General features: G+C 32.6%; 2 protein-coding genes across 4 annotated transcripts; both read right to left on the reverse strand.

Annotated features, from left to right (window-relative positions):
- Positions 1 to 728: 728 nt before the first annotated feature.
- LOC105774486 (glucose-6-phosphate 1-dehydrogenase, chloroplastic) lies at positions 729 to 5,587 on the reverse strand. 2 transcript variants are annotated; one of them, XM_012596995.2, is made up of 10 exons: positions 5,142 to 5,587; positions 3,746 to 3,978; positions 3,566 to 3,660; positions 3,334 to 3,448; positions 2,458 to 2,663; positions 2,226 to 2,375; positions 2,015 to 2,135; positions 1,697 to 1,926; positions 1,397 to 1,597; positions 729 to 1,215 (listed from the first exon to the last, which is right to left on the reverse strand). In XM_012596995.2, exons 1-10 carry the CDS (start codon positions 5,329 to 5,331, stop codon positions 960 to 962), a joined length of 1,797 nt encoding a protein of 598 aa, XP_012452449.1. In that variant the 5' UTR covers positions 5,332 to 5,587; the 3' UTR covers positions 729 to 959. The 2 variants fall into 2 exon arrangements, with proteins under 2 accessions (XP_012452449.1, XP_052485246.1); XM_052629286.1 differs by having other exon boundaries at positions 5,122 to 5,330.
- Positions 5,588 to 17,043: 11,456 nt separating this feature from the next.
- Positions 17,044 to 20,961, reverse strand: LOC105774517 (ATP-dependent zinc metalloprotease FTSH 2, chloroplastic). 2 transcript variants are annotated; one of them, XM_012597031.2, is made up of 5 exons: positions 20,801 to 20,961; positions 18,764 to 19,951; positions 18,366 to 18,679; positions 17,959 to 18,199; positions 17,044 to 17,553 (listed from the first exon to the last, which is right to left on the reverse strand). In XM_012597031.2, the coding sequence occupies exons 2-5, from the start codon at positions 19,949 to 19,951 to the stop codon at positions 17,212 to 17,214; spliced, it is 2,085 nt and encodes a 694-aa protein (XP_012452485.1). In that variant the 5' UTR covers positions 20,801 to 20,961; the 3' UTR covers positions 17,044 to 17,211. The 2 variants fall into 2 exon arrangements, with proteins under 2 accessions (XP_012452485.1, XP_012452493.2); XM_012597039.2 differs by lacking the exon at positions 20,801 to 20,961 and having other exon boundaries at positions 18,764 to 19,957.
- Between the last annotated feature and the right edge of the window lie 2,651 nt (positions 20,962 to 23,612).

Below are 23,612 nucleotides of genomic sequence, written 5' to 3' on the forward strand. Positions count from 1 at the left end.
CAAATTATGATATTCAAAATGTGTATAAATTGATGCAGATTTGTAAATTGTTAAATCCATTTAGTTGGGTTAAACTCGCTAATATTATTTATTATTTAAGATTTTTTTTATATTCTTATTAATTTTATAAACATAAACAACTTTAATATATTTCTTGATATTTAATTATAACATTATATATTTAGTTCTAAGATATTTTAAAAATTTTCATTTAAGTCATTGGGAAAGTCATTCTTGTATGGCATTTTCTATTCAAATCATCTGCCCTAATTAAATTATCACATTTTTTTTTTCATAAAACAACTTTGAACATCATAAATCTATTAATCAAAATCCAAAGTAACTCTCTTCTCCAATTTCCAACACCAACCGTCAAATCGATTAGGATCTAACGCATATTTTCTACTTGTAAATGAAAATTGATTTATCGTACCAATTGTTGAATTATCACTTGAAACTAACTATCCAAACTTTAAAAAGAACACTTATCAACCTTATTACTTAAATAAAATTTAAATAGTTTAATAACTTAAATAAAAACTTTTAAACAATTTAATATTGTACACTTATTAACAATTTAGTAACCTCGAACTAGACTCGAGCTTTAAAAATATATACCCAACATGACCCATATTTTAAACAAATTTTTTGCCCAAATCTAATAGATTTTAGAAGTTGAACCGATTAGACGACCGGTACTCCGTTTCACCACATTTTAAACAGAGAACTGAGGAGCAAAGGCAAATCCAGCTCTTCTTTTGTTCATTAAATTTGTTTCTACACAAAGTGCATGCTCTTACCAAATTAGGCCACCATGTTGATAAACAAAACCTAAATTTTCTTAAGCAAACCTTTGTAAAGATTAAAAATTTTTCCAGCCCTTCTTACAAAGATCTGTAGCAAAGCTTTCCGTGTCGGTAAATCTATATTGACGATGACAGCAATGTCAAAGTGTAGTCTTAGGCCGATTGGTCTAAGCCAAGATCACCCCACCGAACATTGTATCTGGCCGCAAGATAATGAGCCCCGACAGGGCCACGGCTTCCATAAGGGTAGTATTCGGGCATTATTTTTTGCTCTTCCAGCTCTGCCAAAACGGGAGTGAAGAGTGACCAGGCTGCATCGAGCTCGTCACTCCGGATAAACAATCTTCTCTCACCTTCAATTGCATCCAGCAGAAGCCTCTCGTACGCATCCGGAATCTCTTTCGAATATCTACACTCAACATGCCAATAAGTTCAGTTTCGATATCTACACTTAATCGACATGAACTTCTATCAACATCTTTAAACAGTAAAGAGCAATTACGTATGGCATTTCGTCCGTGTAACCAACAGAACATGAGATTGTCGAGCTGGAAACAATGCAAAGTTGAAAATGTGATGTTTAAGTTTACCTGGCAGCATAATGAAGGTTTAGGTTACTGCAGTCCAATCTCATCCCGAGTCCAGGGACCTTGTTATTGATCTTCAAATAAATAGCTTCATCTGGCTGCACTCTAATGACGAGCTCATTCGTAGCTTGATCAAGATCAGTTCCAAAATTTCGGTTATATAAATTGCCAGGCACGTGCCTGAACTGTACCCTTATCTCCGCCCTGGTGATGAAAGAAATCTTAGCAATATGCATGTATTGAATAATCCTATGGCAAGTCGAATATTATACAAATCCGAATTTCTTTACCAATTCCATTTACCTCTTATTATGTAATGCTTTTCCGGCTTTCATAAGAAAAGGCACCCCATCCCACCGTGCATTGTCTATGAACAAGGCGGCGGCTGCAAAAGTTGGGGTCAAGCTATCTTTGGGCACGGTCTTGTCATCCGTGTAGGCAGGGTAAGTAACTCCTCCTTTACTGTGGCTCTTGTACTGTCCAATAACTACGTCTTCAAGTTGCAACGGTCTCATTGACCGCAAGACCTTAACCTGGCACCCAGCAGCAGTTGAGTCAATACATGAATTAAGACAGACAATACCTTTCTAGTACATCGCAAGATAGTCCGAATAAGGTTACCTTTTCGTTTCTTATATCCTCGGCATCCAAACTTACGGGGGTTTCCATAGCAAAGAGAGCAAGTATTTGAAGTAGATGATTCTGCATTATATCTCTAATTATACCGTAATGGTCAAAATACCTAGAAAACCGACAACAGAAGCAAAAAGGTCAAGCCTTACGTAGTTTTAGCTAAATAGAAAAAAAAAAACCATGGAAGATGGTAGATTACCCCCCACGTCCTTCGGTTCCAAAATCTTCAGAAAATATCAATTGTACATTTCTAATATATTGCCTCGACCACAATGGTTCGAATATAAGATTGGAGAACCGCAGAACAGAAAGATTTTCCACAAGTTCCTTTCCTAGATAGTGGTCTATCCTGTAGAAAGAATATCGATTTGATCAGATTGCAGTTCAAATTCTTTGCACAAGAAGCACCAATAGGGACAAGAAAATTCTACCTGAAAATTTGATCCTCGGTTAGGTACTGCTTTAGCGCTTTTGTCAGTGCAGCAGATGAATCCGAATCTCGACCGAAAGGTTTCTCAACAATGACCCTGGTCCAACCATTACCCGATGAAGCTGACGAGCTTGCACATTTTACAGCGTCAATAAAAATATTTGGAGGGATAGATAGATAAAAGAGGCGATTAGAAACCTTCCCACCCTGCATGAGCGGTGTCACATCATCAATCAGAACTGAATTTCATATTATGAAAAGAACAGTTAATAATTCTATTCACCGAAAGAAAAACGAATAATTAGGCACAGACAGATTCTGCTACGATACTAAGTTTTAAAGAACACTTGCACATGTAAAATACTATTGCAATTCCATAAAGATTACTCAACTATAGATGCAGCCTATGTTGCTCGGACTTCAGTGTAAATGTCAGATGCGTGGGCATGGTTAGATTTTTCCAAGTTTTTCCATGTATTCATAGGATCCTTGAAGGCCATATTCCCATATCCATGTGTTGGACACGTGTAATTAAAAAAAAATGAAGAGTCTGAGCAACATACAGGTACAACTACCATGGTTATTTAATTGAACAAATGCGAGAATACTTCAAATTATCCAATTAAAAAAATAAACTTAAACTCGAGAAAGTGTTGAACTCTTTTGGCATAAACTCAACTCATCTATAAAATCGGAGATATAAGTCAACATTGTGCACAATGCATCACTCAGAAAAAGTCGAAACCCTCGATATCCCACCAACACATCAGATTGAAAAATGATCATAGACAGCAAGTCAGCATCGCTAACTACACCCTGACTCCCCAACCCCGAAATGGTATGAAATTCCAGTTAACTGAATCAAAAACCTCATTACCTCATGCTCCTTGAGCTTCTTGTCCAACTGAGCAAAATTTTCCTCAGAATCATACTGACCAGAGTGGTAGAAACATCTTTTAAGAAATTCTTCCATCTTTTCACCACAATTCTCCCTGAATTTACACATCACAACCATTAAAGTTTTACAAGCAATTAAAAGACGAAATCAAATCCGCATTTGGCAGCCTGCAAACTTCAAGTCACAATCAAAAGATAGAAAACTAGTTCACCTTTTATCGATTCTACAGGTAAGGGTCTTGCTCACCATATTCCTTAGTTCCGCATCAGTCATCTTACTCCTCGCATAACCATAGACAGTAAAGTGCTACAAACACCATTCATCAGATTAAAGTTGCAAGCAGTTATGAGCACAATACTAAAGTGATACTTATAAGATGAAAAACCTAAACCTTAGGAAGACAGCCTTCGTAATAAAGTGCAAAAAGTGCGGGGAATATCTTCTTTTTCGCAAGATCCCCAGAAGCTCCGACCACCGTGATACTGACGGTTGACTCATTTTCATTGATATCAAAACCGGCCTTTTCATCCCATTCATTTGAAGATGTAACTGACAACAACTCACTTTTCAATTTCTCAATAGGAGTTTCCTTTTCCACCGGTGACACTTTTGTCGCCACTGCACCTGTACATAAAAACAAATATAATATTATGTTTGTATGTATATGGGATTTAAACTTAAAAAGGGAATTTAACAACTTTGCTCATATAAGAAAAACAACCAAATCAGCAATAAGAAAAACAACCAAATCAGCAAGTTAAGGCCTTCTCTCAATCTCAAACAGAAAAATGATTTCCCTATATATATGTTGATACAAGGTTGGGATTACAACAATTCGTGACGGTTCACCCGGTGGGCGGATAGCCATAGGTGATTGAAGATGATTAGAATCTGGGTTCTCAGGGAAGACTGGAGTTTGGAAAAAGAAAAGAGATAGCTAAGAGTGCAAGAGGGGAGAGAGAGGTGTCTTATTCAGATGTCTTTCGACCTTAAAAAGGAGTGCTTTTGGTCATTCCCGAGATGCCACATGTCGTCCTCGCATTGGTTCTGCACTTCCTGGAGCATAGCCAACCTAATTATGTCCTAAACGGATAAATGTGATGTACGGTTAGTAGGTATTTCTATCCATGTCAGTAGTGTGGTCCACGCTGTGTGTGCTCACGAGGTTTTGGGCTCACAGAGTCTTGAGCTTGCGAGGTCTTGACCTTGTATATGTCCTTGGTTCGCAAGGCAATTCTAGTCCATTGTGTTGATCAGCAAGGTCGACAGGACGTGAAGTGAGCTTGCTAGGTGTACGTATAACAATATATATACACACACACATATGTAACACTTGAAAGGTAAGTTAATAAGTTTGCTCATATAAGAAAAACAACTAAATCAGCAATATATTTGGGTTTAAGCTAATTGGAAGTCAAGTTAAGTCTTTTTCTCAGTAATAAAGATTTCCGTGTATATATATATGTGTGTGTGTGTGTGTGTGTGTGTGTGATTAAACTTAAAAGGGAAGATAATAATTGCTCATAAAAGAAAAAACAACTAAACTAGCAAATATCTTTGGATTTAAGTTAATTGATAGTCAAGTCAATGCTTTTCAATCCCCAAACAGAATAAAGATTTCCCAGAACTGAAATTTCATCGAACATTTGACATGCATTCCATTATTCCCAGACTAAAACAAGCAACCAAAAAAAAAAACAAATTGAAAATCCAACAAAACTAAAAGAACCCAGAGATTAAAATTATAAATGATGGGATTAAGATTACCAAAAAAAAACCCAACTAACCATCTTGCATGAGGACAGCATTTTGATGCGAATTTGCTTGACATTGAAGAAACACCTTAGCATTAGCCGGAACAGAAAATCTCGGAAAAGAAGAGAAAACAAACCGTTGATTTTTCTTTTCATTTATTGATGAAGAACAAATGAATGAATGTGAATATGAAGGAGAATGCATTGAAGAAAAAGTTGACATCTCTAATTACAAAAACAAAAACCCTTTACTGTATAATCTCTCTATTTGTTTGGGATTAAAGAAAATAATGGGAAATTTATGTTAAAAAGAGAAAAAAAAAGGGTGATGGAATTTGAAGCTGTCGAAAGGGGGGAAAAACAACACTAACAAAGAGAGATTAAGATAAACCTAGGAAACATCGAAGGGGTAATAAAACCCTTTGAGATCTCCGAAAGGGTGTGACTTTGTTTTGTTTTTTTGATTTCTCAGTGTGAAGAGAGAAAGACAATTTGCTATTTGTTTCCTATTGAATTTTGGTGGTTGTTGGGTTAATTAACTTTTTAGGGTAAATTGTACCTAGGTCATTCAATTATTAGTAAGTTTATGTTCTGGTCATTTAACTATAAAAAATTATAAAATAGTTATTAAACTGTTCGAATGTTTTTATTTAAGTCATTGGGCTGTTAAGTTTTTTTTTTTTCAAGTTTGACAAGTGAGCTCTAAGCGACAATTTAATGATCGGTAAGAACATACCTTATATCTAAGTCGATCTAACGGTCAGCGTTTGAGGTCGGAGAAGAAAGCTATTTGGATTCCGGTTTGCAGGTTCGTGACGTTTGAAGGCATTTTATGAAAAAAATGAACTGTAGAAGAAAAGGGGAAGGAGAGTTCTCGACTGGTATAGGCTCGATAACTTAAATGAAAACTTTTAAATAGTTTATTGATTATTCTGTAACGTTTTGAAGTTGAGTCACCAAAACATAAACGTACAAATAGTTTAGTGGCCTTGGTTGTAGTTTACTCTTTAATTAATTCTATATTTAAAAAATAAAAACATTTTTGTAACATGTTAATTAACAACATTGTTGGGCTGGATTATTTAATTGGCCAAGCCCAAATTTTCGTTTTTGGGCTAAGAAATAATTTCTCTTCCAATGGGCTTTGATTGCTATTTGTAAGGGTAAGGTCCAACTAGATGTGTTTATGGGAGGTGAATGTACTTAAGAGTAGGGGTGTTCATTCGGTTAACCGACCCGAAATAATATTAATCAAATTAACCGACCTTTTAAAATTTTTAACCGTTAGCCGAACTGAAATTTTTTCAAAAAATTTAACCGAACCAAAATTTTTTCGGTTAATTTGGTCGGTTAACCGAATTAACTGAAAATTATATGTTTTTTTTATTTTTGGTTAAAAATTACCCGAATTAACCGAATTACCCGAATTAACTGAATTACCCGAATTAACCGAATTGAATCACTACATAATTAAATTATTTTTAGACTTTTAGACTTTAGTTTTAGTTTTAGTTTTAGTTTTAGAATTTTATTTTTATTTATTAAATTATTTGTAATTTTTATGATTGGGTTGGGTTGGGTTTGGATTGCGTTTAGGTGAATAGTGGGCCTATTTATATATTATAATTTTATTTATTAATTTTTTCGGTTAAACCAAAAAATTCAGTTAACCGACCGATTTCGAACCGAATTAACCGTTAACCGAAAAATCAAAAAATAATTAACCGACCCCCGATCGAAAAAATTCGGTTAACCGACCGATTAACCAAATTCGGTCAGTTAACCGAATTTTTTCGGTTTTACCCGAGTTTTGCACACCTCTACTTAAGAGTCCATTTATTATAGGAACCAGATCAACTTAGTTCTTATACTATTAAATGAGTCATTTTAGTCATTATACTATTAAAAAAAATCAAATAATGCTAAATTCGAATATAGTTAACATTTACTGTTTAATAGAGTTAATATTTTTAAAGCTTTTATGGTTTTGTAAATGAAATCTTTAGTTTGGAATTGAATTGCGATTGAAAAAAGTAATTTCCAATGCACTTTTTATACGGTAAATGTTAATACTATTACAATTTGAACTTACTTGATTATTTTAATAGAATAGGGACTAAATTGATCAATTTAATAATAGAGGGGCTAAATTGTTCACTCCCTATAATATAAGGACTTCTCAAACACTTTAACCATTTATAGATTGGGCGACCCAACTACTTCTAGTCAAGGTTCAATTTATATTTTTAACTCGGACTCGATCCAGCCTAACTCATTTTATTTTTTAGGGATCATAAAAAAATATAAATAATAATTTTTATATATTTTTTTATAATTAACATATAAATGATAGTTTTTATTATTCACTAGAACCCACATTCAACTCATTTCTAAGGTGATCGCTTATACATGGCCCCTTCCATCAATAATAAACAAACCTCTTAGACCTCCCTCTTAAAGGCTCTGGTCATAGCAGGGTGAATCTAGACCTGTCCATGGGCTGGGCCGGGCCTGGAAAATTTTTGGCCCGCCTCTTAGGCCTGGGCCCGGCCCGAAATATGGGCTTGAAATTTTGCCCAGGCCCGGCCCGGGAAAAATATCATAAGCTCGAGCCCGGCTCGGCCCATTTTTAAAATAAACATTAAAAAATTATTTTAAAAATAAAAAAATAAAAAAATTATTTTAAAATTAAAAAATATATATTTATTATATTTGGTAGGCAAGGGCTGGCCAAAAAGTGGTGCTGAGGCTGACCCGCTTTTTAAACGGCCTCGTTTTTGCCCAAGCCCATATTTCGGCCTATATTTTACCGAACCTCTCATATTTGAATGGGCCATCGGTAGGCAGGCGCCTTGACCCATGGATGGTCTAGGTGAATCACATCTGGCCACCAAACTTAAATCACGGTTCCCAAAATTAGATCAAATTCATCAATTGAATCGACAATCGGTGGTCCAACCGATATCATAAATTAGAAGAGAATTGAATCAATGCAAAATTTATTGAATTGGTAAAAAGTTGTCAAATTGGATAAAAAAAAACCCTCTATTGGAAAAGAATTGAATCAATACAAAATTTATTGATATCATAATATGTAACATTTGTTACCAAAGCAACTCAAACAAATCAGAAACGTAACATCGATGTCGTATCAAGAAACGTGGCAGATAAATCATGCGAACAATTAGAATATTAATACATAAATAAATCTTAGTTGTGCCCATTTATAAAAGTTCGAAGCCAAGTTACGATTCATGGGTCAATTTATCAAAATGTAAAGCTATGTCTCGAGACTTGTCTCTCCTATTTTTCTACTCTAGCTTCTAAATGAAAATTGAGAAGTCTCCGGACAATGGTTTCATGTCTCGAGACAAGACGTCACATCAATATTTGTTACTTTCATTCAAATTATGTCAAACATGATTAATTGTTTTGTACCAACCATTCTCTATATTTTCAACAAGAGATAAACATCAAAACCATACGTAAACTTTGATGCAATGTGCAATGTCATAAATAAATTTTGATTTTGTGTGATTTTATACATGAAATTTTAATTTGATTCAATTTTCACAAAATCGCTAACATGATCGAATTAGCACCCTTTTACATTGATATCTGCATACACAAACTATTATATTAATTCGATAAAAAATAAATATATGCATTTATTTGTTTTAAATGTGCACAATTAAATCAAAATCAAAGCTTCATGTATACATATTAACCACAATTCAAATTTCATGTATATAATTGCACCAAATCAAAATCCATGCATCAAATTATCGTTGGACAAAAATTTACATTTAAATTTGATATTTATCCCTTACAAGAATTATAAAGTTAAACATTTAACATCCACGTCTATGCGCTATAAGTTTTAGGGTTTTAGTTTAATGATTATCGGTGTGTAAATTTATACATTAACACTAAATTATACGTGGTTATCTTGTTAAAATCTTTAGAAATAAATTCATATAATTAAAACTTTTAACTATGCAAATATTTTTTGTTTGAATTTTGGGACGGCATTATTAAAAGACGACCATAAATTCGAACATAAATTGTAAAATAGATATGAAAAAAACATTTTTCTTTGTGTTATAATTTATTTTAACATAAAAAAAAGAACATTGAATAAAAGAGAGACAAGTTTAGGGTTTGTCATATGCTTTTATTTTTTACTATTTTTAGAGTTTTGTGGAGACTTTATATGATTATTTAAAAGAGATAAATATTAAATTTATACGAGAATTTTAGTTTAGTGTGTAATTTGATATATACATTTCGATCTAGTGTAATTATATAAATGAAACTTGAATTGTGGTTCATATATATACATAAAATTTTGATTTTGATTCAATCAGTATACGTTTAAAGAAATAAATATATGTATTTATTTTCATATTTGATTAATATTATTGTTTGTGTATGCAATATATTAACGTAAAATTGTGCTAATTCAATAATGTTGTTAATGATTTGTAAATGTTGAATCAAATCAAAATTTCACGTATTAAATTGTACAAAATCAAAGTTCATGTATGACATTACACATTAGATCAAAGTTCTTGGTGTCTCTGTATTTCATTTACAAAACTTGAAAAAAAAACTTTTTAAAACTATATTGGGTTTTACTATTTGAATTCAAACATGTATATGAATAAGTTACTTCTTTGCCAGGTCTCGATTATTCTAGAATTGAGTTAAACTAGACTCTAAATGAAAGAAAAGCTCACTCGATACCTTTGTTTTCCATCTACAAAACTCGAAATAAAAAATCATCTTAAAAATATATAGAGCTCTACTGCTAGAATTCAAATAAACCTATAGCATGATTGAGTTACTTATTCGCCAAACCTTACTTAAATCGTGTTGAGGATTGACCCATATAAACAACGAATAAGAAAAGTAGAGAATAACGAACACAAATATTTTACGTGGAAAACCCTCAAAGAGGGAAAAACCACAGGAAAAAGAGGTTATCGGCTTCTCACTAAATTATTAAACAAATGAGACTACAATATGGAGAGAATAACCTAAATGTACATCCGATACATTATCCAAAACCCCGAATACAAAGTTCAAAACCTCAAAGAGCAAACCGGTAAACAAAACCTTAAATCTCATAGGACACTCACATAAATGTACAAACTATTCTCCATAATTATCACGAAACTCTCACCAAAACTCATATACGACTACATCTTGTCGCACTTAAAGAAAAACCCTCGCTGAATGGCGTATCAAAACAGTGATACAATGGCCCTTTTAAATAGGCTAAGATTAGAGTTCTAATCATACCAAAATATCCCTAGAATAATTAGAGTCTAACTGGGAGAAGAAGTCCTACCTGGAGTCTAAAATTATGTGACTGCCAAATGGGAGAACACGTCATAACGTCGTTTTTGTCTCATCGCGACATCGTGATCCTTCTCGTCGCGATCTGTTTCTCTGAAAATACGAGGCACACCCTACAAATCGAATCCTAATTATTATGGAACTTAGTCATATTAGACTTCAATCAGAGGGTAGCTCTCCCAACACTTATTTTCTTCATTTAAAAAATTCAAAATCAAAAGACATTTGCCTTTAAATTGAGTCTCAATTATTTCTGAATCGAATCATATTAAACCTCAAATAAAAGGAAAATGAACTAAATTTTCCCCCATCTTTAAAAAAAATATATAAAATCATATCGAGCTTTAGCACTAGAATTCTAGCACGATTGAATTACGAAAGCCAACTTAAACTAGGGACCAGTTGAATAGTTCTCATTTGGTACCAAAAAGAGATTCCCAAGCACCAAAATTTTAAAAAAGAAAATAAAATTGCCTCATATTCCTTTGCCGGCCATATGCATCTCTTAGTTGTTAAGCAAGGAATTTCAACCATGCATTCAATAGTCAAGAGGACTAAAAAATAAGAAAAAGAAAACTATGAGAATCTAAGCAAATATCAAGCAGTACTTTTATGAACAAATACCGCCCTTCCATAAAGCATTATATTCTCTATTCCATTTCAACACCAATCAACAAAGTTATATATATATAAATTCTGGGTTTTGATTAAATTTAAAGTTAAATCGGGATAGAATCAGGGATGAAATCAGAAAATTGTTTTGAAGGGTTAGAGATAAATAACAAATTATTAGGAGGGTCGGAGTCGAATTTTACCATTATACTAATATGTAATTTTATTTTAAAAAAATTAAAGGTTAGATGACAAATCTACTATTTTAGAGAAGGCTAAAGCCACTTTCTGCCCTCTTTTCTGGGCCAAACCCTAAATCGAGAGCAAAAACCTCACAACCAATAAAGTTAATTTTTGGTATTCACATCAAGTTTTAATTAAACTCGTAGTTAAATCAAGATAGAACATTAATTTGAGAGCAAAAAATTCCCACAAGGGACGTAGAGATGGGGCAGGTAGTGACCTTGGCACTCCACCTAAAAAAATGAAAAATTCTCTATTAGTCCTTTTAATTTTTAAAAATTTACTCTCTCAAAATATTTTTATTTATTTCTGACCTCCCTCACCCCTACTCAGTACCCACAACTGTTTTTTTTTTCTCTATTCACAATATTCAAATTTAAAATTTTATTTAAAAAATATCAAAATTTTATCACTCCATCCAATAAGCTGAATGCAATCTTAGGTTTACGTCACATTGGGAAAAAAGCCTCATTTGAAGCTTCGTTGATAATCTCCTAAAAGGCATTGCTAATTCATTGAATCTACCTTTAATAACCCCCCAAAAAATGTGTACTAAATTGTAAGACAAACCCAATATTTTATGAAATAAATAAATAAAGCCAAAAGAGTATGACGTTCCAAGGGAGATATTTATGTGTATATAATAATATTATGTTAATAGTCGATTGAGTCTTAGCTCGATTGGTATAAACACTATTGTCAATGCAGGAGAGTGTAGGTTATCCTTCTATTTATGAGTTGAGTGTAATAATAAACGGTGTTGTTAGAATCTGATTCGAATAAAAAGATTAAATCGAGTTTTTAGCGAATTATTTGGAACCAATATGATTGAACCGGTTTATACTCTCTCTTTTTTAATACATTTACTATTTTTATGAATTTTAATTATTTATTTATTTATTTTAAATAAACAGTTGAACCAAGAATCGGTGATTTAATTGGTTTGATAATCAATCCAAATTTTAAAATATTAATGACAAGATATATTGTATTTTTAAAAAGAGAACTCGAGTTCAAACTTTAAAAATTAAGTTGTCAAAAATAATAATTACAAAACCCGAAAAAATTAATCTTTCTAAACTATATTAATTAAAAATAATAATAAAGTTATGCCCACAGAACCATAAAATCCACCTGCTTGGTGTGTGCCCAATGACTTAAAAAAAAACAAAATAATGGACCTCCCTTTACAACCCATCTTACCACTTGTAGCTACACATGCAACTGTTAATTAATTAATTAATTAACCTTAGATCAAGGGGAAGTTAAAAAAAAAATTGGGATGAAATTAAATTATATATCTTTATAATGGTAAAAATATAATTTTATTATTTTAATAATTTATATTTTTATAATTTTTAAAAGATTAAATTAAATTTTTGTTATTTTTCGGGGGTCAATTTTACTATTATTAATTTAAAATTTTATAAATTATAAAAGAACCTAAATGAAAAACTTTCTATTTTAAGAGAAATCGAGACCCCTGTCAACCCCCTCTAATTTCGGTACCGCCTTAGATAAATCTTACTCCACCTTTATATTTCATACTAATTAAAACTATGTTTAAAGTAATATTTTATTTTATTTTTTTGGGTAATGTATAATTAGAAGATTTGTGCCGGTTTTTTCGATCAACATTAAAATAAATTGTAACTTAAGGAAAAACTAACAAATTGTTAAATCTCGTTTTATTTCTGGCAATGTTTAATCTTGCCTTATTTAGGTTGACAGTAAAATTATTTCGAATCAAGTCAAGAATCAGATTGAAGACTCTCGATACAATCAAAATTCTCTTAAATAAAATATAGATCAAACGAGTTTGACTGCTAGAAAAATTTGTACCAGTATTGAATATTGAAGATCTAACTATTTTAGAGGAATATGAGATTGTAATTGATCGTAATTCAACAAGCATGGTTACTATATATCACTTGTTTAGGTTAGAATTACGGATTAAGATATCACTATACATGTTCAATTAGGGATTGTTTTATTAACCGCAAAAATTGTAAATAAATTAAATTCTATTAAGCAACTTAACAAATATTCGGAGTAGCATCTCGTTAAGAACTTTTTAAAAATATTGAGGGTTAAACAACTTTTTTAACCCTACAAGTTCAAGAACCCGGACCAAAAAAAAATTCAAGTCTTAATGTGAGAACAATTGTTTAATTTAAACTCCAATTTGAGAACAATTGTTTATGACCTAACTTAGAAAAAAAATTTTAGACCCCAAATAATAATTTAACCCACAATATCGAATTACATGTGATTTTATATTAAATTAGACCCTCATTTATTGCCGCTTAAATGCTACTCTAAAATCTTTTATCCTAAGATAAAAAATATTTTAAACACTTGAATTAGTTATTATTGAGTTAGGGTGAGTTTGGATGGGCGGTGCGTTTACCTGCAGTTAGTGTAAAAATAGCGGTGGCGGTGAGATTAGATACTGTAGCGATACTGTAGCGTGAGACAAAAAGTAAGCTAAACGCACCGCACCGCACCCAATCGCCCATCCAAACCCACCCTTAGTCTACTTGATTTTTGTTTTTTAAAAATTTAATTTAATTGTAGAAGTATCTGAAAGTTTCTAAGTTAATATAATGCTTAGAACTCGAATCCACGTCCTCCTACATTAACAGCAATATTAATATCAACCGAATTAAAACTCAATCTATCAGTAAACTTTTAAGTTAACCTTCGTTATTTTACTGACATGATGCAATATTAAGTCAGTATTTCACTTGCAACCAAATGTTTTTAATTAAATAAAAAAGGGTTGATATGACGTCATTTAACACACGTGCTATTTACGACTTCAATTATATATATATATATATATAAAAGCCAAAGCATGCAAAATTTCCCTTTCTCTTGTACAGCATGCACCCATGAAAAAAGCACCTCACCACTTCATTCACACTTTCTACTGCTAATTTTTTTATTATATATTTTTATAGTTATAACCAATTAAAAATAAGTTAATATTATTATATAAATTAAAAATTAATTCGATATCTTTTAAATAAAGCTTCGAGTTCAAGTTTTATAAATAGAGAAAACAATATTAAAAGAGTTTGCCTCTTGTTTAAGGGTTTAACCTAATTCGATTTTGAATTAATCGGGACTCAATATAGCTATTGAACACTAAAGGTTTGTAAAAAAAAATCAACTTAATTAAATACGTGCTTAATAGAAAAAGTATATTCTTAATTAAAGGTGTCTAAAAGTGGTCATGGGTCGGACAACTCGATCAACCCAGCTTGTTTTAGGCTAAGATTAAATTTGGCAATTTTTACTTTAACTCGACCTAATTTGATTAACTGTTCAATAATTAAAAAATATAAAAATATATTTTATTAATTTTTAAACAATAAAACGGACTTTTTGAGTGGCCCAAGCTCATATATGAAATTATAATTTGGAACCAAGCCTAAAACTTGCTCCACCTAACCTGCTCGGATAGCTCATTTTATTATTTTAAAATAATATAATTTAAATTCAAATTTGACCAACTGATTCAAAAACAAAAAAAAAATATTTATTCAAACACGACCTAAATTGAATCCAACCTATTGAACAGAATAGAAGACTTAGGGTGGGTTTGGATGGGCGATTGGGTGCGGTGCGGTGCGTTTAGCTTACTTTTTGTTTTACGTTACAGTATCGCTACAGTATCTAATCTCACCGTCACCGCTGTTTTTACACTAACCGCAGATAAACGCACCGTCCATCCAAACTCACCCTTAACCCGTAAACAAGTCTATTTTTAACCTAACTTACCCTACTTTTCTTTTCTTCCATAAAGTAACCTCATGCAAAAAAACAAAACATAAAAAAAAAAGCAATTAAAAAAAATATAGAATCTATTGAATATCACCAAAATATATCCTCCTTTTGTTTAGTCCCCACTATATATAATCAACTCAATGTTGCCACCTTGTTGAATGTTCAGTCTATGCATAAGTTTTTCTAATACAAAATCCCATTTTAGCCACCAAAAAAAATCGATTGAAAATTTTCATGGATTCCATTAGGGCAAAGAAGATTCAAGCAATGAAGAAATATAGGAAAACCCAGTTTTCAAGTCATAATTTTCTTCATTTTGTGGCTGTTTTTGGGATTTTAATTCTTAGTTCATTTTGGTCCGTTAATCCTTCTTTATGTTCATCAATGAAGCAATTTGTTATAATCTCTCTTCCGTGTATTTGGTCTTCTTTTTTCAACCCTAAATGTTTGTTTATCGTGGTTAATGTCATTGTTGTATTCCTTGTTGGAGAATCCGGGCTCGTTGGTTCAAAAGTTTCTCCAGGTCGTGATGTTTATGATGAGTATGTCGAGAGGAATCGAAGGGTTAAGGGTGTTTCAGTCTCAACGACGGTGCCTCGAGAGGTGGGAGATTATAAGGCAATGGATTCCGAAGAAGGAAAGGGAGGATTTGATCAAACTGAAGAAGAAGAAGAAAAAGGGTTGTTCGAAGTGAAAGAAGTGATAACATCGGAAGCCGAGTCCGGGGAGGAAGAACAAACACGTGAAGTTGAAGAAGAAGAAGAAAAAGGGTCGTTCGAAGTGAAAGACGTGATAACATCGAAGGTCGACCCCTTGGAAGAGGAACGAACATGTGAAATTAAAGAAGAAAAAGGGTTGATCGAAGTGAAAGAAACGAAAACATGGAAGGTCGAACATGGAAGGTCGATTGTTGAAGATCATCAAGAGATTGAATTGCCGGAATTTAATAAAAGAGTTGAAGAGTTCATTGCTAGAGTTAATAAACAAAGGTGGATGGAAGCTCAATCATTAGGGTCTTGTAAGGTATAATTATTACTAGATTACGGCACACACCACATCATGATGTGAGTAGGAAAAAAAAAGAGAGTAAAAAGTTATTAGATATTAAATGGGTTTAGGTTTTGAAAATTATGATGTATTAAGTTAAGTCTAAAAAAATGAAATTTTTAATTATTTTTGAATTGAGTTCTTGTTGAAATAATAAATTATTATTTTCTATATTAACTGCATGTAAAAATTATCCTCGTATGATTTAAGAAAGTTTATCATGTAAACTTAGTTGTTTATTTTAATTTCACACTATTTTTATTTTAATTTTGTTGAAACTAATCCAAGGATAGGCTATATATATTTTTATTAAAATTTTAAATATCATTATATTTTATAGTATGTAAATTATAAAATTTTAGATATGCCTTTAAGCTTGAATTAGACATGTACCCGCTTAAGCCCATATAAAATTTAAGATGGTGTAAGCAAAAATATTATGCCCAATAGATGAGCTTGGACAAAAAAATCAAACCCGATTAAATTATGAGCTAAGCTTGGACTTAAACTTTTCGGACCCGAGCCCAATCCATTTTCTATGTCTATAATATAATATACTAAGTTATATATATATATTGTATAATTTATAACACATAATAATTAAATATATAGTAATATATAATACTATAATGTAAATATTAAAAAATTGTTAAGATGATTATCTATAAAATTTAATAAAAGAAAATATATTAAATTAAAATATATAAATATTTTTTAAAAATATAGGTAGGACAAAGATGAATTTGAATTAACTATTTATAAATGTGAGCAAGCTTAAGCAAAATTTTAAATTCATATTTCGATTAGGCTTAAGTAAATATAAAGTGTGTTAATATTATGCTTAAGTTCAACCCAAATCCGGCCAATGAACACCTCTAACTTGGACAAAGCTCAAAAACTGTTCCATTTTCTCATTCATAAATTAAAAATCAGTATACATACATTTTCTAATTACATATAAGTGAAAGATTACAGTATAAATTTAAACCATTTAATGTGTAACATAAAAAGAGTGAACTACTTGTACAACTTGTTTAACACTGTCTGCTTAAACAGAGACTGGGGTGGGTACTGAAGGAGGGACCTGATTTTCGGCCGGGATTTCAACAAACTCCGAAAGGATTGCCCTGAATTCATCTCCGCTCATCGTTTCCTTCTCAATGAGGACTTCGACGATCTTGTCAATGGCTTCACGGTTGTTCCTTATGTGTTGCAACGCAATCTCGTAAGCACTGTCTGATAGCCTCTTGACGGCAGTATCGATGTCTTCGGCGAGTTTTTCTGACATTGAGTTTCTTGCCATCATTCTCATTATGACGTCGGCGCTTTGGGCTGATGAGTCCATAAGGGACCATGGACCAATTTCGGACATTCCGAATGTCACCACCATCTGCAAAGATTGATTCACAGTTTTGTTAAATTACATTGCTGCGGTATGTAGTAGACAAATCCAGCACAAGACAGTTTCATGGGGGCCATTAAGCATTTCTGTGCCCCTGGATTAAATGGTTCCTAGGTAACTCATGGCAGAGGGATAAACTGGAGATATGCAGGTAATCCAACAAAAGCGACTTGTTCCTAGGTAACTCATGGCAGACGGATAAACTGGAGATATGCAGGTAATCCAACAAAAGCAACTTGAACTATAAACAGAGCAACACTATGCTACAAAAAGTTAGGCATATGCAGTAAGGAACTCGTTGCAGAGAATTTCTAATAAAAACCAATCAAGTGGCATAGAACGACAGCTGAATTTTACTGAGCTTGAAGCAGAAGCTTAGAAATGTGGAATTACCTGTTTAGCCAAACCAGTAATCTGCTGCAAATCACCAGCTGCACCTGTTGTCACCTCAGGTTCACCGAAGATGATTTCCTCTGCGGCTCTGCCACCAAGTCCACCAACAATTCTTGCAAAGAGTTGTTGCTTGGAGATCAAGGTAGGGTCATCTGAAGGAATGAACCAGGTAAGACCGCGTGCCTGGCCACGTGGAATCAAGGTGACTTTTTGAACAGGATCGTGACCCGGTGTCAAAGTTCTGAGACATGAAGGTATCACAATCGTAAGTTTCTTAAACAGTCATTCTAAAATAAAGACGACAGTATTAACAGATAAAAACGAACAAGCATGCATAATGAGAGTTGAAGACGTTATTTGAGGTATGAAACACGAAAAGTAAATTAACATGCTCTTATTTCACTCACCCGCAAATGGCATGGCCGACCTCGTGGTATGCAACCAAGCTTTTGCTCTTTCCATCAGTCATAACTGTTCCTTCCATTCCAGCCACGATCCTATCAATTGAATCATCGATTTCTTTAGATGAAATTGCGGTCTTGCCACGCCGACCAGCCAATATAGCAGCTTCGTTTAATAGATTTGCTAGATCTGCTCCACTAAAACCAGGCGTTCTCATGGCTATAACATCAAATGATACATCAGTTTCAAACTTCTTGTTGCTACCATGAACCTTTAGTATCTCAGTTCTGCCTCTGATATCCGGAACATCAACAGTGACCTGCATTAAAGCATCATGTTGGCTACTTTGTTGTGTAGCTAATAAGAATGATACAACATACGAGCAATAATTATATGTTTTTACCTGTCTATCAAACCGTCCTGGCCTCAACAAAGCGGAATCAAGAATGTCAGCTCTGTTAGTTGCTGCAATTACGATGATACCGGTGTTACCCTCGAAACCATCCATTTCGGTCAAAAGCTGGTTAAGAGTTTGCTCTCTCTCATCATTCCCTCCACCAATACCAGTTCCTCTTTGTCGTCCAACGGCATCAATTTCATCCACAAAGACAATACAGGGGGCATTCTCCTTGGCCTTCTTGAAAAGATCACGAACTCGAGAAGCACCAACACCAACAAACATTTCAACAAACTCAGAACCGGAAATGGAGAAGAATGGCACACCAGCTTCACCGGCAATTGCCTTAGCAAGAAGAGTCTTTCCGGTTCCAGGAGGGCCAATGAGAAGAACACCTTTAGGGATACGAGCCCCGACTGCGGTAAATCTTTCTGGCTTCTTTAAGAACTCCACAACCTCCATGAAGTCCTGCTTTGCTTCATCAACTCCAGCAACATCATCGAATGTTACACCGGTGTTAGGTTCCATTTGAAACTTTGCTTTCGATTGACCAAAAGCAAGGGGAAAACCAGGCCCACCCGGACCTCCCATTCCACCAGACGATCTCCTTGAAAGAAGGAACAACCCTCCAATCAAGATTAATGGGAATGCTAGATTGCCAATCAAGTTAAATAACAACGAACCGGAGTCTTCTTGAGCATTATGGGCAGCAAAGTCAATGTTCTTCTCCCTAAACTTCTGAAGAAGTTCTTGGCTAAGTCCTGGCAACTGCACACGAACTCGTTGAACACGGTTTCCCAACTCAGGAGAGACAGCTTCCACAATAGCTATCGTTCCATTTTCAAACAAATCCACTTTTTTAACCCTGTCCTTGTCCAAATACTCCAAAAACCTAGAATACGACATTCTCGAGGAAGAAACCCCTTGTTCATCAGCATACGCTTTACCATTTCCTAGTAAAGCCGGAACTCCAATTCCAGCAGTTCCGAGTAATGACTTCAAGAATCCCCTTCTTCCTTCATGTTGTTTAAGTTTTAAAGATGCCTTTACGAGTACGGCATTCGATTTCCGACCCAACGATGAAATGGCGGGGGTAAATACAATATTCCTCCCATAAAAGTCTTTACTCAACTTCGATTTAGTTCTGTGAGTAGACAGACCGTTTCCTAGCAAGCATGCTGACGATGCTGCCATCTGCATTATAAACAAATAAATCATTGTAACAAAAAAACACTTGAATTATTCAACTATTTGAGTCCATAAGTGCAACCAAGCATAACCCAAATTTTATTTCAAAAAGAAATAAAAAACTTCTTTGTTCCAATCTGAAAACTGAACGGACTCAGCCGCTTGAGTAGTCATTAGCATCCTAGCAAGCACTAGACTTCGAGTCTCACTGACAGTCTCATTTTGCGGGTGATATGCAAGTAGCGAGGCTGGTGGCCAGAGGCAGATCCTTATAGGAGCTAGGAGTCCTTGCCCCGTCCCCGTCCCCCAAAATTTGGGTAATTATCATTAAGTCCTTTATAATTTATAGAAAATTAAATTAAACCTTACAAAATTTTTGGAAATTCTTATTAAGCCCCTAAAAAATTTGGAAAAGTTAATTAATCCCCAAAACTTAATGCCAAGATATGCTACTGTACTACCCACAGCTAAGCTTTAGTGTACTAAAAAGAGAGAAAATAACAGTGAAGTGTGTCTAAGAATATAAAACTATCATATAGAAAAGGTTTATTTCTACTAATTATCAACCTGCTGGAGAGCAAAGCAAAAACTAGCATTCACAGCAACCACCACACACGCACAAAAAAAATAAAAATAAAAATCCAAACTTTCTTTCCCAAATCTTCAATCACAAAAAAAAACCCATTATGGAATTCATTACTCAACCAGCTAATTCACAAAGAAAAATGTAATTCAAAGGCATATAAACAACATATAAAGATAAAAGACCCAGAAAACCAATCACTAATAACTCTTCATTCAAAACAATGAAACTATACTATACCAAGAAAAAAGAGGAAAAGGGATTGAAGTTACCTTTGCAAGAAGAGGAACTGAGAAAAAAAAAAAAGAAGAGGGTATACCAAAATAAGATGATTAAAGCTAGAAATGGGTCGCTGTGGAGTAAAGAAATGGCGGAATTGAACTGGAAAATAAAGGGTGATTTTTCGAGATTGGATGTGGTTTGAGAATAATATACGTGGCGTCTTTAGAATGGCTCTTAATTTGTCAAACTGGGTGCTTGTGTTTTTAACAATTTGCACATCAGTCCTTAAAGGAGATTTTTTTGTGAGGATTTGATTTCCCAGGTTTTATCATGTATGGTTGATAATGTTGTTACATAACAATTTCCTAAAATTGATTTAACATCTTGATTTTGATTTTTCTTCTATCAAATTTTCATTGGTTGTATCAAAATTGGTACCCACCAATTTTCTTTATTTTTTTTAAAATTAAATAATTTATAACTACGTGTCTTAATTATATTTTTATATTTATATTTTTAAAATAAAATGGTTGTATTTTCTTTTTTTTGGAAAGCGAAATTTTATTGAAATGTGAAACTTTTTCGATTAAGGAAAGGATGGGATAAAAACACCATTACATAATAACTAGAGGTGCTCATGGGTCGGGAGGTCCAGCCCGGCCCGATGGCCCCCGAAATATGGGAAGATTCGGGTAAAATTATAGGTCCAAAATATGGGTTTGGGCAAAAAAAGAGGCCCGTTTAAAAAATAGGCCGGGCCTCAGGCACCACTTTTTTTGGCTCGGCCCAGCCCGGCCCGAATATAATAAATATATTTTTTAATTTTTTTAATTTTAGAATACTTTTTTATTTTTTATTTTAAAAATAAATATTTGGTGTTTATTAAAAAAATAGGCCAGGTCGAGCCAAGCTCGGGCTTAGAAATTTTTTTCCCGAGTCGGGCCTAGAAAAAATTTTAGGCCCATGCGGGCCAAAAAATTTTCTGGTCCCGGCCCGCCCCATGAGCACCTCTAATAATAACATAGGTCTAAAGTAATAAAATAGGTATAGTCTTTTTTGGTACAACAAATAAATTAAAATCCATAATTAAATTGGACGAGACCACCTTCTTCTAGAGCAATCATCATGTATCAACGGAAGGACTTTATTCGGTGGTGATATGTAAAGCTTTTACAATTAAGGAAAGGATGAGATAACAAATATTGGTACGTAAGAACAAAAGCCCAACTTTATGCATATTATAAAAAATCGATATGAACACTTAGTTGAAATTAATTGATACTGGAATAAAATGTCTAACATGAACTTATTGCTCCGAAGAAAAACGTAAACAATGACACGAACATCATGAATACAAGTCACGCCGATGGGGCATCCATCACTAAATTGAATCTCCTCGAGTTAGCATTGAATTTGACAATAATGATATTTGTTCCTAATATCTCCACGCTCATTACACCATTATTGATACATGGTACTAACGGAACTGGAGAAGAAGAGAATGTGGTGCCAAAGGAGACCAGTTCACTCATTTTAGGACTAAAAGTCGGACAAATAGAGGGTCTCAGATAAATGCTTAACGTATTAGGATTTTGATATATTTAATTATTTTTTATATATTAATAAAAATAAATCTTATTTATACATATTCATGCAATTTAAAATTGTAAAAGGAAATCTTAATCCTATCTGAATTTCTTTTTAATATTTTTAATATTTTGGATAATAAAATATTTAATAAAATATTTCATGCTTTTTTCAATTAAAGTGGATTATTTTAAAATATATCTTTTCAAAATGTATATACAATTATCCGATGCATCTCATGTCTAGTTATCTTAAAGAACAATATTGTTATTTATAATTATCTTTAAAATTTTGTATTTTATTTTTAAAATATTTTTAATAAAAGTAATTATTTAATATTTTAAAATTACTTTTATAAGATAAAATAAAATATTAAAAAACAAATTTGAAATAATTCTAAAATGAAAATTATCCCACCAATCATCTTATAAAATAAAATAAAAAATTTGAAAATTATCTCAACAGTTATCTTTGGCTTGGGGTTTGTGTACCGATTATAAATATCATATCTGCAAACACACATAAAACTTAGGTTACATCAGAAAATTTAAAATATGTGGCAAATTATTTATTTATTTAATAAATTTTAGATTTCATCTTTTCATTATTATATTCATAACTCTTATCATTTTTTATAATTTATTTAATATGTAATAATTATTTACGTTTCTTATATATAAATTTTGGAAATAATAAAAGATAGTTCTTCAAGGAGAATGAATTATCGTCTGAATCAATAAATTTATTTACTGTAAATCCTTATTTTGTAACATATGTTTTATATATATATATAAAAAACTATATTATCTTGATTCAACAATCAATTTTACCGATTTTTAACCTAATTCAACTAATTTCAAATGATTTATGAGTCAACCAATCTAACTCTTCCTTAATATGTTTTGGTTTAAACATAAATCAATGCTTGCATATACAAATAAAAATAAAATAAAATTCAAACCAAAACGCCTAAAGACGAATGGAGAAAAAATATTATAATAATAATTATTAACATAAGTGAGATTTTTTCAAAACAACATATTTTTAAATAATGGGTCGTGCGATTGTATCTCTTCGGAGATTCAATTGGGATTTTGAGTGGAGTTTTTTCTTCTTTTTTTATAATTTATGAGTGCATAATTATAATATAAATTATAAATATATGTCGAAATAATTACAAAATAGAATTATAGCAATACAAAATATAAACAATGAAAAATCAAAATGTAACTGAATAAAACCCAATGCCTGGTATGATTTAAGACATGTATAACA

Source organism: Gossypium raimondii, chromosome 1, assembly GCF_025698545.1.
Source record: "Gossypium raimondii isolate GPD5lz chromosome 1, ASM2569854v1, whole genome shotgun sequence".
NCBI classification, from domain to species: domain Eukaryota; kingdom Viridiplantae; phylum Streptophyta; class Magnoliopsida; order Malvales; family Malvaceae; genus Gossypium; species Gossypium raimondii.